At 43.5% G+C, this 14,351-nt stretch overlaps 1 protein-coding gene across 26 annotated transcripts in view; it reads left to right on the top strand.

Moving 5' to 3' along the window:
- The window catches only part of CAMK2G (calcium/calmodulin dependent protein kinase II gamma), a 183,831-nt gene extending 169,734 nt beyond the window's left edge, over positions 1–14,097 (top strand). For 8 of the 26 annotated variants that reach the window (XM_090058144.1, XM_090058142.1, XM_090058145.1 and 5 more), the window contains 5 exons: positions 1,240–1,353; positions 6,194–6,269; positions 6,841–6,935; positions 7,991–8,236; positions 11,332–14,097. In XM_090058144.1, the coding sequence (XP_089914270.1) occupies positions 1,240–1,353; positions 6,194–6,269; positions 6,841–6,935; positions 7,991–8,223 (518 nt within the window). In that variant the 3' untranslated portion in view covers positions 8,224–8,236; positions 11,332–14,097. Of the gene's footprint in view, positions 1–1,239; positions 1,354–3,004; positions 3,131–6,193; positions 6,270–6,840; positions 6,936–7,990; positions 8,237–11,328 lie in introns of all 26 variants that reach the window. The other 18 variants (XM_090058153.1, XM_090058151.1, XM_090058154.1 and 15 more) reach the window with 4 other exon arrangements.
- Positions 14,098–14,351: the final 254 nt, after the last annotated feature.

Here is a 14,351-nt window from a genome sequence, read left to right as displayed (position 1 = left end):
ATGAGCTTTAAAAGTGCCTTAGATGAACAAGCGCTGCTTATGCTGGAGTGTCAGATTTATTTGTGCTGCTTGTGCAGCTGTCTAGTATGTTGGGAGGGGCAAACAGGTCAGGAAATTCTGGTCCCCACACCTGCCTCCCCAGTGAGGGGTGCCCTCCCTGTGTGCAAATTCTGGAGTGTGCCCTTTTGGGTATGGAAAGAAATAGTAGCTTTTTGATTTATGAGAAGTCATCAAGGCACAGGTACCCCTGCCCTGCTCCCCGCCCCCCCCCCTTTACCTGCACTCAAAGCCCATTCTGTTGAACACTTGGGAAAGCACTAGTGCTTGTCTGGTGACATGGGTGCTGAGGTCATGTCAGGCAGTAGGGACAGTTCTTAATGATGTTCTAGTACCGTGTCACAAGCTGCTGGTTGTACAGTTAGCTACTGTTAACTGTTCTGAAGACTGACTGGGAACAGCATCATGAAGTGGACACACTCTGTACAAGTGCAGTTTCAAAAGAAACTTGGCTTTATTGCAAGGTAATACTCTTTCTGTTTTCCCCAGGTGAGGAATACAAAATTATAGAATCCAGTTGGGAAGACAGGGAATGAGTCTCTCAGATGATTTTTAGCACACAGTGAAGTATGTAGCCTCTAATCTCGGGATACCTAGATTGGTATGGGAGGGAAGGAGCTTGTGCAGTGACCGTCTGACTATGCCCAGCTCTAGTGATACTGTTAGACCTTTATTTCTAAGATCTTCCCTTTCTAGTTTACCAGGGGTTGCTTTTGCCAGGTTATAATGTTAAGTTTTTCCCTTAAGTCATTGAGTCCCTCCTCTATCCTTTGCCGTATACAGCCTGGATTAGAGGTGCTAGGGTTCTCAGACTCTGGGGAAAGAGAGGCCAGCTGGATCATTTTATTTTTCCACCTCTTTGAATAGGAATATTCTAGGGAGGTCTATACTGACATGGAACAGTATAGAGCTGTTAGGCCCATAGTCAGTCATGCCTTGGTGAGCTGTTGTTTCTACTGTAGCAGGGCTGGAAGGGAGCAGCTCCTCACATGCCATTTATGAATCACAGAGGGACTGTGCTGTAGAGCAGTCTGCTTGGCTTAGCCTTGGAGGATGCTCATGCAAGTTTTTGTGCTCAGCATTGTGGTTTCTTTAATGTTCTCCTACTTCTTTTCCCTTTTTTTATTTACTGAACTTGCGTGTTTTGTTTGTTTTTTGTGTTTTAATTCCCTGCCATGCTAGCTCCCCCTCTCTCCACCGGGGACGGCAGCTCAGTGCTTGAAGGACGGAGGCACAGTGAGAGCAAAACACAGACTGAGACCATGCAGTCCCAGCTTTCTCTCTGTTTCTCAGCCAGTAAGTCCAAGGGTGCAGCGCTCCACAGCATCTTTCCCCTTCCCCTTCCTCCACCATCCCCCATTTTTCCCACCCCAAGACCTTCCTTTCCCCAGTTTCCATCCAGAATGTTGACTTTCATTTCTAGTACTTCAGAATAAAAAAGATTTTCTCCGCCCCCTGGAAAACCTCTCCCTTGCACTGAAATTCTCTAGACTGTCTCCCACTGTAAATTGGAACCTCATCCTGGCTAATTCCAATTCTTTACTTCCATTTGGATAAGGCATGGAATTCGTTGCAGTGACACTGACTTGTTGGGTCCCTTGGTCAAGTCACTTAATCTCTCCACAGTGTAATTTTCCCGTCTGAAAAAGGGGGACAGTGGTACTGACTGACTTTCGGGGGAGGGGTGTTGTAAGGTGGACTTCCTTCTGGTTTAAGAGCTTTTTGCTCTTTGGATGGAAAATGCTAAAAATGTACTTAGGACTAGTAGTAAGGGCCACTTTAAAAGGTGCTATGAAAGCAAGGCTTTGGCTGCTAGAAGAACCTCCCCTCCACCACTCTGTGCTGTAAACTATGGAGGGGCATCTCCTCTGTTTGTATTTCTGCCTTGCATGTCTCGCTTTATCTCAGTGGGTTTGAAAACTGAATATCCTGTCAGTATTCTATGCAGTAGTCTTCCCAGTTTTCTCCCAAATTCTGTGGTTTGGCCAAGGAGCTCTTAGTAACCTGGCAGCAGAAAAATAGTAAGAATAGGTGGCCAAGAGAAGACACGTTTGGGCTCCCCAGACCTTTCCTCCCGTCTGGATGGTTTTCCTGAGTTGAGTCTCTTACTAGCCTCACATTTGCACCTTTTAGAATGGGGAACAAACATAGTGACACTCAGGATATTTTGAATCATCCAGTCAGACTATTTCAGTGGGTGGGAGGAAACAGGCTTGCTTTCTCCTCTTCCTTCTCTCGTCTTCATTCCTTTGTCCCTTTGCCAAACATTCCTGTTAATTCCTTTGATGAAGCAGTGCGAGCCTCCCTTTTGGGACTAACCTTAAGCATATAACTCTGGTAATGTTCTGATTTGGATGAGAGGGCCCTGTCTGGCTAGACTGAAAGGGCTGTGATCTCTTATTAACTCCCAACGGCTGTTACCCCTACAGCACTGTATTCTCAAATACCCTTTCCTTACCAACAAGCCCCTGGTTTAGTACACTGGACTGCTGAAACCTCATTCCCCACAGTGAGGAAATGTTTTTTTTCCCTTGCCACTTTTCTGGGTCACATTTGTAGTGATTTGGATCCCCGGCCTCCTTTTTCCCCCTTTTGTTTACCCCATCCTCTCCTCTACTCATCAGTCACAGACTGGTGAGGGTGGATTGCTTCTGGGCACACTCAGATATCACCCTTCAGTCTCAGTGAGGGATCCACCCTGTTCTGCAGGGCATCCCAAGGGCCCGTCTTGGCCCTTTGGAACATCGTCCAACTGAGATGGCACAACCTATTCAGCACAGAGATTGATGGTTAATGGGGTATGTGTCTGTAAAAATGGGGTCTGGGGCTGTGTGTTGTGTTGTATATTTTCAGTTTGCTTTGGTTTTGTTTTTTGTTTTGTTTTTGTGTTTGTTTTTTGGTTTGTTCTTTTTTTAATTTTGTTTTAATGCTTACGTTTGTTTTGCAGCCACACAGTCTTGTGAAGAGAAGCTTCTTGCCTGGGACAGCCCAGGGCAGACATTGGAGTTAGAGCGTGCTCAGTCGGAGCCCTTGCTAACTCCAGTAGTTCCATTTGTACTTAACAGTCCACCGTGTAAGTTAGCAGTTGGCTAGTAGTAGTGGAGTAGTACAACTAATATTAGTTACCTTAGATATTTAGTTACCCTTCTTTTCTTCATCCTTATGTTCCTCATCCTCGTATTCCCAATTCAGGAAGATGGAATGACTTTCCATGCTACAGTTGATGCCAGGACTTTGTGAATGGCTAGAAACAAAGTCACTGTAACTGGTGACAAGTTCCATGGTTCAATACACAGTCACCAAAGCATTTGTGCTGTTGAAGCTGTCTTTGTGTGTGCACACACAAACTACTGTCTTCCTCTGTGTGGAAGTACATTATGGGAAAATCTGGTCTCCTCTTCTGAATTACATCTGTACATGGGGTTGCACCAGCAAAAGGTGGGGTAATGTGCTCCAGAATAAGAATCCCCTTCCCCTCCTCAAATCATGTAAGCAAACAATTACTGGATGAATGTGGTGAACCAATTATAAGAGCAGCCAAGTGCCAGCCTGCGTCTTTGGCAGGGATGATGTGCTTTCAAGCTGTCATTGTTGTTAAGTGTTTGAATTGTAATACATATAGATAGCCACAAGTCATGTGTAAAACCATCCGTGCCTCTTAAGTGGCTAGAGATTTGGTTAAAAGTTGTAGTGTGGGCAGGACTTCAGAATTAATTGTTGCCTATTTGTGGAGATCCTTGCCTTGCCAGTGCTAGAAGCTCACACTCCTGAGTCTTCCTTTCAGCAGTGCTCTGACAGTGTCATGCAGGATGAGACTAAGGGACAGTGGTATGATGGTAAGGATTTCAAGAGATCAACAATTGGACTTCCCAAGGGCTTTGTGTTTGTTCCTTGGCTTACTCTTCCTGTTGCTTTCTTCTGGAAGGGTAAGTTGGTGAGGCCCTGCTTATTTTCATCTTGACTGATGGGCAGTAGTGCCTCACTGCATGAAATCCAGGGGCATTCTCCATTGTAGGAGAAAAGGGAATGGATCTATGTTATTCTGATAGCTTTGCCTGTACAGTAAATGCAGGGAGGAAAGCATTGTTTTATGCCTGAAATGCAGTCAGTCCTGCTGTGTATATTGGGCTTGGGGGCAGGGAGCATAAGACATACTTTAAGATGAGCTAGCACAAGACTTTTATGGTTTTAGGCTTCTTCACTTGTGCCAAATTAAATCTTGCTCCATTCTCCTCCCTTGGCTCAGGATTCTGTTTCTATATGTTACAGTTATACTTTTCACAGAGTTGGAGGCCTGGTCCATTACCCGTGTGTGGATCCAAAGCAGCATGGTTGTACACCCCTTCCCACTTCTTGGCTGTTCCACATGTTAGCCCTCAGCATAGGGTCTGGCCAGAGCCTCTTCTTTCTTGCAGCCCTGGAGCCAGGGATGAGTATTGCCACCACTTTATTACCTCCTTTCCCTTGCTGCTGAATGCAGCAGGGAGAGGAAGTAAGAAGGGCAGATGGCAGCAGCTGTCACCCCCTTAACTCTGCAGCTACACAAAAGCAGGGGCTCTGACTGCCCTGATCAGCTGGTGAACTCAAAATTTGTTGCTTACATAGAGCTCTGGCAGGAGCCTGCGCTGATCAGGGAGCAAGCCCTGAAGGTCACTAGGCATGTTTGGCACAGCCAAAGGAGAGGGTGTACCTCCCTTGCTCCATTCCCAAATCCACTGCTGATTACCCATGCAGCACATGGTTACATATAGATTATGCTATACAGTGCTTCTGCTGCCAGAGCACGCACAGTGAGATTAGCTTATGCTACTAACTAAAATGTTTCTGTGGCTTGCTGCCTGACTTAACTTCCTTGGTGGATTTCAGGCACATAGGGGTGGTAGTCTCCTATAGCAGGTGAGATATGACTGTCTTGTGCCTTATCTTTGGCAGGCACTGGTAGTATGAAATATATGGAATATGGGAGGCAGCTACAAACAGCACAGCAATATCTAGACTACTTATTTGTACGTTTAAATATGGCACCGGTATGAAGTCTAGGTATGTGACGGTAGTTTATCCAATAGCTGCACTTAGAGGCAGAGGAAGGGAGGGGGGAGGCGGATATATAGATGAGCTCAGGTATACTTAGCTGTGTGTTTATGTATGCACATTTGGTGCAGAGATGAAGCTGATGCATGTGAATTAATGTATGGTAGCCAAAAATAAGAAGGAAGATTCATTACACTAAGTACTTAAGCTGCTGCTGAGTGTTCTGATAAAATCAATTCATTGCACAAGCCTTGCCATGATGGATGGGTAGTGATGACAAGTTGAAGGGAGATGCTGAGGTGTAGGAAGCCTGGTAGCAGAAAGACTAGGTGTGCTGATGCATGAGATTTGGGTCCACAACAAACAGGTCATTCGTCCGTCTTTAAGTCCATTAAGGGGAGTTAGATAATTGTAGTGCTAATCGCATACTGAGGATGGACTGCTTTTTTATCCTGTTACAGGGTTGTATGCGTGGCAGAAAGCTAACGTGGTGTGAGTGTGTAGCCTCACAACATAGATGAATGGGGTCTGCCGGTGCAGCAAGCTATCTTGCTATGGTTGTCTCACTAGTTTGTGAAAGCCATCCCTATGTATGTCCAAATATTTTGTTTGCAGTGCTCTCAAAATATGGTGGGTAATTATTGGTAATGGTAGTAAGTAGGTGGCTGGGGGATTTTTTGTTGATTCTTTGTAGCGATATAGTTATTCCCTTTCTACAGCAGATACAGGTTCAAATTTTAAGATTTTTTTTTCAAGTTGCCACATACACAGAACACTCTCTCAGGGTCCCTTTCTTATAGTACCTGGAAACAGCTAGAGCTGTCATCTATTTTAAGAAGCTACCATGGTCCCTAGGACAGGCCTTTCTTGGAGAAGAAAAATGCTTGAGTCTATTCCCCTTTTCCCTGCTTCCTAGGATCACCATTTCCCTTTCATACTATTGACCCCATACCTTTATATGGATGGCTGTCTTTACTGCCCATGTCTTGAATGCTGGGATCAAGGCTAGTGGTGTCCTGCAGGTTGTCCAGTAGGATGCACTTGATTGCCACATCCAGCCATTCAGAGTTGATGCAGTTAAATTGCTTTCTGTTCTTGTCCACAGTGCGTAAACAAGAGATCATTAAGATAACAGAGCAGCTAATAGAAGCCATCAACAATGGAGACTTTGAGGCCTATACGTAAGTATGGTCAGTCAGAACATACTAGTTCTGAAAGTTGTTTTTTATGTGTCAGTTGGTATGCAAGTAGCATAATGGCCTCCTGCCCTAAGCAAGTCAAGCAGGTTTACAGCTCCATGGCAAGAATTAAGCTTTAGTCTCCAACTAGTTTGGGTGGTTCAGTATGGTAGAGCTCTTTAATGGGCACCTGGTTCAAGAGTAATAGCAGCAGAAAGGTTGGCCAAAAGGAGTATACTTGGTGGTCTCTTACAGAGGTGGGGAGAAGTCAGTAGTAGGGCATAGAGGGAGGGAGAGTGAAGGAACAGCCTTGATGTGACATGCAAAGCTTGACTTAACTTGGCTGAGACGCAAAACAGAAAAAAAATGTACCAGTTACTGCCAGCCCTGTATCTTCATAGTGAGTAACAATTCCAGGCTTGGGCAGTATCTGGGAAAAGACATAGTACTAGCCACATAACAGCATGTCTAGGTCTTTACTGGTTTATAAGAGCTCCTGGAGCTTGGGGCTCATTTGAGACAAGGTGACATATTTAGTTCAATAAGAAGAAGGAATATTCCTTTTTTCCTGCAGGAAAATATGTGACCCTGGCCTGACCTCGTTTGAACCTGAAGCCCTGGGAAACCTAGTTGAGGGGATGGACTTCCACAAGTTTTACTTTGAGAACTGTGAGTGGATTGATTCTGCCATTGCAAACAGTCTCCTCCATGTGCCCCTCTTTCTTGGGGAAATTGCTGCAATTTTCCTAGGCCACCAGGCTTTTGTTATTCATGGATTGTGATGGATTGTTAAGAGCCAATGTGTTTTCATTGCAAAAACCTTCTTGCCTTGTCAGAGGTGATTTCCTTTTTTTCCCCACCATTTTTCTTTTACCATGGGAATAACATAACTAATCTTGCAAACATCAGATGGAGGGAGAACCAATAGTTCAGACTAAGATGCTGGATTTCCTGTCTGTATGGAAGTGGTATGAGAATCTAATTATTTGGTAGAAACAGCCTGCACAGTCATTTGAAGAGAGGAGGGTTTTTCCCTGTCATGCAAACAAGGACCTGATTTTCTGTTTTGTGCAACTCACTGGAATTTCTACAGTTTAAGGGATCTCCAACCTCTAGCAAACCCTTTAATGATTGGCTCTAGGTGCTCCTTTGTCAGAGTGGTTGAGAAGGGAATCTGGGTAAATGCTTTCTAAAGAACTCTTTAGGCCTCTTGGTCTTCTAAACTTCACTGAAGTCTTCTGCAGCCTCCTCTATCTGGCAGTCTCCAGAATGAGGCAAAAGGCTATCCTAAGCTGCTGCATTCAGTTGGGTTGGGGGAGGGGGGCAGTCAAGACCCCACTGCTTAACATAACCATTCCTGTGCTCGCAAAAGAGAAGACTACCCTTCGTAGCTTTCTTACTGTTGAATGACTTGAGGCCTGCCAGTCTTTGGAAAGGGCCTGTTTCATGACTGTATTTTAGTAACATTTTTATAATGAAAAGAACTCTCCTGTAGTTGGAGACAGCAGTAGCTGATGGATGAGGAAGCTTTGAGGATAAAGAGGCTAAGTTCCCATGGGGTAGGGGAGGTGGCTGGGAAGGAAATGATTTGTTTTTTTCTGAGGGCTTTTAAGAGAAGGAGTTGCTCTATCCTAGGATACATTTGGAAGCAGCAGATTTGATGCTGAGGTGAAGACTTTCTTTCGATGGGGAATTGAAACTGATAGATTTTTATGTTCTGCCAGTATTGTCAAAGAACAGCAAGCCAATCCACACGACCATCCTGAACCCTCATGTCCACGTCATTGGTGAAGATGCAGCTTGCATTGCCTATATCCGCCTGACGCAGTACATCGACGGTCAGGGCCGGCCCCGCACCACGCAGTCTGAAGAGACTCGTGTCTGGCACCGTCGTGATGGCAAGTGGCTGAACGTCCACTATCACTGCTCTGGGGCCCCTGCAGCACCGCTCCAGTGAGGATCAAACACAGGTATGGTCCACTAAGGAGGGTTGAATTTCATGGATGTAGCTGACTTTGCTGTCAGCAGTGGCCCAGAATGTTCAGTGGCCTTTTAGATTAGTGACCATTCTCTAGTTAGCCACAGACAAAGTGTGGAGCTGCCTAAAAAGTAGTTAAGATAGGGAAATGTTTCCCTTGACCCAGCAATGCAGAGCACTTAAATCCTCCCTTCTCCCTGTGGTATTCATTTCCCTGAGCAGACATTATAAGGACATGGTAAAATCACTGAGCATTGCTGACAAACTGGAGTCATGACCTCTGCAAGTCTGGCACCATGCAGGGGATTTCATGGTGCTACACTGAGAAAGCTCGTACCTGCAGATGGAGACAGTTGTATCTGCCTCCAAGCCACAATAACCTCAGGGCACTAACCTGAGGCTATAGACCAGATAAACTGGTGAAGGCATGGATGAAATGGATGCACCTTGTAGTGTGCTGGGTTTTACCTCCCCAGGTCCTTGAGTACTGGGAGGGTCTTCATCTTTTTCTGTCTGGTCATGCTATAACTAAAAGTCTGGAATGCCAGACTACGACAAAACTGGAGTCTGAATAGCTGGGAAAAAGATGGCACATGCTGAGTACAAACTAGGTCAGAGACAGGCATATACTAGCAATGTCAGTAACACAAAGGCAAAGAAATCTGCTAAAACACAAGAATACATTTCAGACTGAACTAGGTAAGGGCAGTGGTGACCCCCAAAGCAAATTTTAGGGATCTTCTAGGATGTCAGATTGAGAAGGTCCAGCCTCCAGTGCAAACTCCAAATGCCTGTATAACTGAGAGAGGCATAAAACCACAAATGTGTGAATGAGAATGCCTGACAGCAGGGGGTGCTTGATGCAACATGATGAAATGCTCAGATCCTGTATGATATTTTAGCAGTTGGCTATGAATGCAGATATCATCAGAATCTGTCAAAGAGAGAGGAAGTTGCTTTAGATTTTAATGATTGCCTAGAATTTTTATGAGAGAATTTCAAAAACAAGAGACCACAAAATGTAATCTGCAAGGCACAAACCCAAGTTGCAGAATATAGATGGACTGGTTTAAGTTTTACTATCAGTCTTCTGATCAGCAAAAGGATAGCCAGCGCACAATGTTGAGAGAGATCATAGGAAAACAAATATGGAGAAACAGGAATATTGAAGGACTTTAAAATACCCACCTGTAAGTTAGTCGAGCATCACAGGGAGGCGAGGTTTGACTATAAAGATCAACACCTTGAAACAATCATTTCTTGGTTCTGAAACCATTTGGCCCAGATAGCCTTATGCAGCATGTTATCTAGCCACACTGGCCGGTTTCTTGCCTTCCCACATTCTCTTTGGACTATGCAGGCTTCTGGTCTTTTATAGCTCTCGTGCTGAGTCTTAGGATCTACATTTCTGAATAGTAGGATATTTTTTACTAGCTCCTCCTATTTAGAAAAAAAAAATCAATATTTTTGGTGTCAATAGGCAAGGGTTATTTTTCCCTGGGGATGCTGACCTAGTTAAACTTAGTGTGTTGCTTAGGATTAAGTCAAACATAGGTTTCCCTCTTGTGTGTTTTAGAGGGATTTGACCCTACCAAAGGCAGTAGAAAGGGGCATAAACTATATCCAAAATTTGTATCATGGATACTGGGATGGCCAACATAGATTTTGAAGAGGAAAGAGCCAAAGATACAAAAGCAATAATTAATGTTAAGGCAAGAACCTTTGTGAACATTTGTGGGTCCACTGGATTTTAGTGGAAGCAACAAAGAGGATAAGGGCTTTGCAGGGAAGTGGAATGATTTATTTCCATCAGTTTTCACCATAAGGGCAACCTCCACCCTAGACCCAACACTTTTCTGTGGATTCCAAACAAAGTGTAACCCCTGAGAACAAAGCCTGGGTATCAGTAGGGACAACTTCCTAAAAACATCTGCTTGTTCTGGAGTGATGCAGTGAATGCAATGAAGTCTTAGGCTGGAGAAGAAGGGGGATGGGAGAAGATACTAAAAATATTGCAGTGCAGTGATATAAATCAGTTGGAAGCCCTCACCTGGAATTCAGAGTTCAGTTCTGCCCAGCTTACCTTATAAAAGACACAGAAGAACTAAGAGGATAAGGAATAGGGATGGCTGGGCACATGAGAAGAGATTGCCTGTTGGTGAGGAGTAAGAAAGGAGAAGCAAACTGAAGACTAGTGGAGAGAATGGAAATAAGAAATCCTAGTTAGTCTCTCAGTGTAAGGCTGATGAGGTCAGTGATGGAATTGAAGAACAGCAAAATGATAAAATACACAATTAACCTGTAATAATAATTGCAAGAAGACACCACGGAGGCCAAGAGCTTGGTGGGACTTGGGGGAAAAAATGAGGCAGGTACAGATAATGCAACTGTCTGGAGTTACATTAGAAAGAATTTTAAAAGCCAATTAAAATGGAAATGTGTGTGAAGTCTTCCTAACCCCAGTAGGAGCTGGACTTTAGCTGGGGGTGAGGAAGAAAGTGTTCCTTTGCGGCCAGTCGCCCCATAACCACCCACTTGGGATTTTCCAGCAGCGTCTTCTGAAGTGCCTGGGACTGGGCACAGTTGGAGGCAGGATACTAGCCTAGGTGGACCTTGGGTCTTACCTAGTCTGTCAGTTCTTTTGATTTAACCTTCTAAACCTCCCATCTCACTGTAGTGCTGAGATTCATCTTGCAGCAAGTGATGAGGGTTAATTAGGATTCCCTCTGCCAACCTCAAAGCTCAGCAATATGTCATTTTGCTTTACCACTGGGATTCATCCTCCCAACCTGGAGCACAATGGGGAGGGCCAGGTGTATTTTTGCCTCTTACTGTTCCCCTGCCCAGCCCAGGTTTATTTTGCATTTGTGTGGGGTGGGGGGAATGGTTTATTTCTCTTGTGCTCCTGGGTTCGCTCTCCTGGACTATCATGCTGCATAGTTTTTTGCCTGTTTTCATGAGCCTATGGGGAAAATTGTTTTGTATAAATTCCTCAGTTAACTTTTGACTTTTATTTCCCTTCCATCCTCCACCTCATTCTCTCTTCGCCTTTCTGGGTGGACGCTACCTTTTTCCTGGCTGCAGCAGCTTTTGGAGATACTCAGCGGGAGGGCAATATCTTCTTAGCAAGCAGCTCTGGAGTGCCTGAGTAACAGCAACGGTCGTGTCCGTTTTGACGTTAAAAAAAAAAGTAACAAATTACAAACAGGCAGCAGCCAAATGCACGAAACCCTGCATGCATCTGATGCTCCGGGCACTGCCGTCTTTCTGTTGTTTTCCATGGATCCATCGTGTCTGTTTCTGCTGTACGAAGGTGTTTTTTAAATTTAAGAGACATGTTGTTTGTATAAAATAACACAAAACAGGAATAATGCTAAATAAATGACAGATTATTTGATGCCCCCCTCCCCCAGGGCTGATGACGTGGCAGCAGTTGGAGCATCTTTCAGAAACCAAGAGGGGAGAAGGAAAAGCAATGGAGAGAGGTGGGGGGATAGAGAGAGAGAGAGAGAGAAAGGAGAAGGCACCTTGGGCAGCAGATTTCTGAACTCTGCTCTGCAAAGTCAAGGTGGAAGCTGACATGGTATTTAGGCTGTGCTGTAACTTTAATCAGTGAGAAGTGGTGAGGAGGTCCCGGAGGAGCTGATGTGAAAAACAGGGAGACAAAGTGGAGGAAAGAGACGTCTCTCCTTCCTGCTGCCCAGTGGACTGACTTCAGCCTGAGTTTCTTCTTAAATCTTCCGCTCAGTGAGAATGCTGCAGAAAGCTGGTTGCTCAGCTGCTGGATCCCACAAAAAGACTCTTTAAAAACAAAATGGGATGTTTATTCCCAGCTAAGGATGAAAGTAGGGAAAATAACAATGGTTTAAATTAAAATAAATAAGTAAAATAGGAGCTTGCTCTTCAGATGATACTGGTTTTAGAGACAGCCGCTACCTGGCCGAACATGGATATTTGAAGCCAGTTTAATAAAAAAACAAAAACAAAAACAAAAAAACAACAACACAACAACAACAACAATGACGATGAAAAGTATTAAGAGCAAAGATTTTTAAAGGAAGAGGGTACATATATGGGATTTTCTTTTATTTTTTTTCTTTCTAGTAACATAGCTGGGATCCGCAGTGCTACAGAATATATATGTTCCTTAAGAAGCAGATGAGAAAAACCTAGTGTTACGTTCTTTCATGAAGACTTGCATACACTCCTATATGATGCATAATTTAGTGTGTGTTTTTATACTGAAATATATGCACCCATAGAATTAGGGGGCTCACTGCCTTCCAGTTTGAGTTGTTTGTTCTCCAAATAAAGTAGCAGAGGGAGTCAGCAGCTGTTGCTTCTCCCCCACCAATAACTCCTCTAATGTTTGTAGGCATCCTGTTTCTTGGTGTTCATTTGGATACTTTTCCTATTTTTATGGCGATGTTGTAACTTGGAAAACTTTCAGATCAGAACTGCAATGTACCGCAGCCAGGCTCCAGGCCACCTCCTGGCATTTTCTCTCTTTATTATAGAGGATAACTCATGAAATCGAGGGAAAAGGGAGTTGCTGACTGTGATCTGATTGTCCTTTGGGCCAATTCATCTTTCTGTTCCCTGTCTTTGTGGGGCGGGAATCCGTTTCCTTTATTTGGTAGGTGGGAAATGTTGAATCTTTTCTTTTTCTGTTTCTTTTTCTTGACTTATGAATAAATCCTGACCCCAGGAATGAAAAGGGCCTTTCTAGTAAACCTTTTTAGTGCTTGGACACATCGTGACTTGTGTCCTGACCAAGAGAGAGGCAGTTGCTTTGCTTCTTTTGGTAAATTGGAGGGAATACAGGTACAGACTTATTCGCAACTCCAAATCACAAACTGTGGTCACAGGGCTTTCCAGTAGGTTATCCCTGCATTCCAGAGAGACTGAATACATAGTATATTAAAAGGGAGGAAACATTTTAATGGGTCTGGAGAAAAGGGAAAGCTAAGTTATAAAGTGACCATTGTTGAGCAGAACAGAGGGGAAGAAAACGGAAGCTGTAGAACAGAATGGAGTTAAATCCTTGCAGTGGAAATTTCTCCACTCTCATTTAGGAGACAATTAAGTCAATCCCACTCCATGATTAGAGCAGCTGATTCATGATGCTTCCCAAAGCTTGTCTGAACAAATAGTTTTCTTCCTTCCTCCAGCACCCTAAGTGCATGCATAGGCAAAGTGAGGACTGAAACAAGAGGAGGCAAACACTAGATTTTATAATTTTTGGAACGTTTGTAAGATGGCACTAAGATAGTGAGTGAGGTGGAAAGGAAAGGCTTTGTTATTTTATTCAGATTTTTTTAAAGCGAGACAGAGAAAGCAAACAGGAGACTACAATTATGCAGTTTTAAAAAGAAACATACAAGAAGTTATGCATGCCTTCTTTAGGTCTGATCTTTCCTTGTCTCTTTACCTGATGATTATTAATGATTAAAAACCCTCTGTATTTAGTAACTGCATCTTTCAAAGTAAATGTTAAATTGTTGGGTTTTTTGGTTTTGCACAGTCTTGAAGACTAACTGTTTTTTCTTTGAAGTTAATGAGAACCTTAGCTTGGTATGGCCATTATCAGACACAGCTGTACACCTTTAGCATTCTTAATGTTCTCTTATGGGGCTAATATAAGTATCTATATAATATATATTATAAATATCATGTTTTAAACAGGAAATGGAAGGTGTTTGATGCAGAATTTTTGCATGATATAGAAATTAAAACAAAGTTAGCTAGTGTTTGTTTGTTTGGTCTGAATGTTGGTAGAACCTTCATAGCTTTGTTACAATGAAACCTTGAACTGACGGTATTTAATAAAATAACATTTAAACAGTGCAAAAAGTTGAATGCCATTTATCTTCTCTAAATCGGGGGACATGGTGAAAATGGAACTTTCTGGGATCAAATCTCGTCTTAAAGCAGGTCTGATGAAATCCAGTAGATGCCTTGTGATCACACGTCATCCTTTGCAAAACCTTATATGTATACAGCTCTGCCACTTCCAGAAATGACTAGATACTGACATTCAGAAGACACAGTGTATTCTTTCTGAGACAATTTTATGGTAGTTGTAGACCAGTACTGTTGGCCTGGGC

Source organism: Crocodylus siamensis, chromosome 7, assembly GCF_052110815.1.
Source record: "Crocodylus siamensis isolate JL-2025a chromosome 7, ASM5211081v1, whole genome shotgun sequence".
Classification (NCBI taxonomy): Eukaryota; Metazoa; Chordata; order Crocodylia; family Crocodylidae; genus Crocodylus; species Crocodylus siamensis.
Note: the sequence above shows the minus strand (reverse complement) of the source record. Positions and strands in the feature narration are given on the sequence as shown.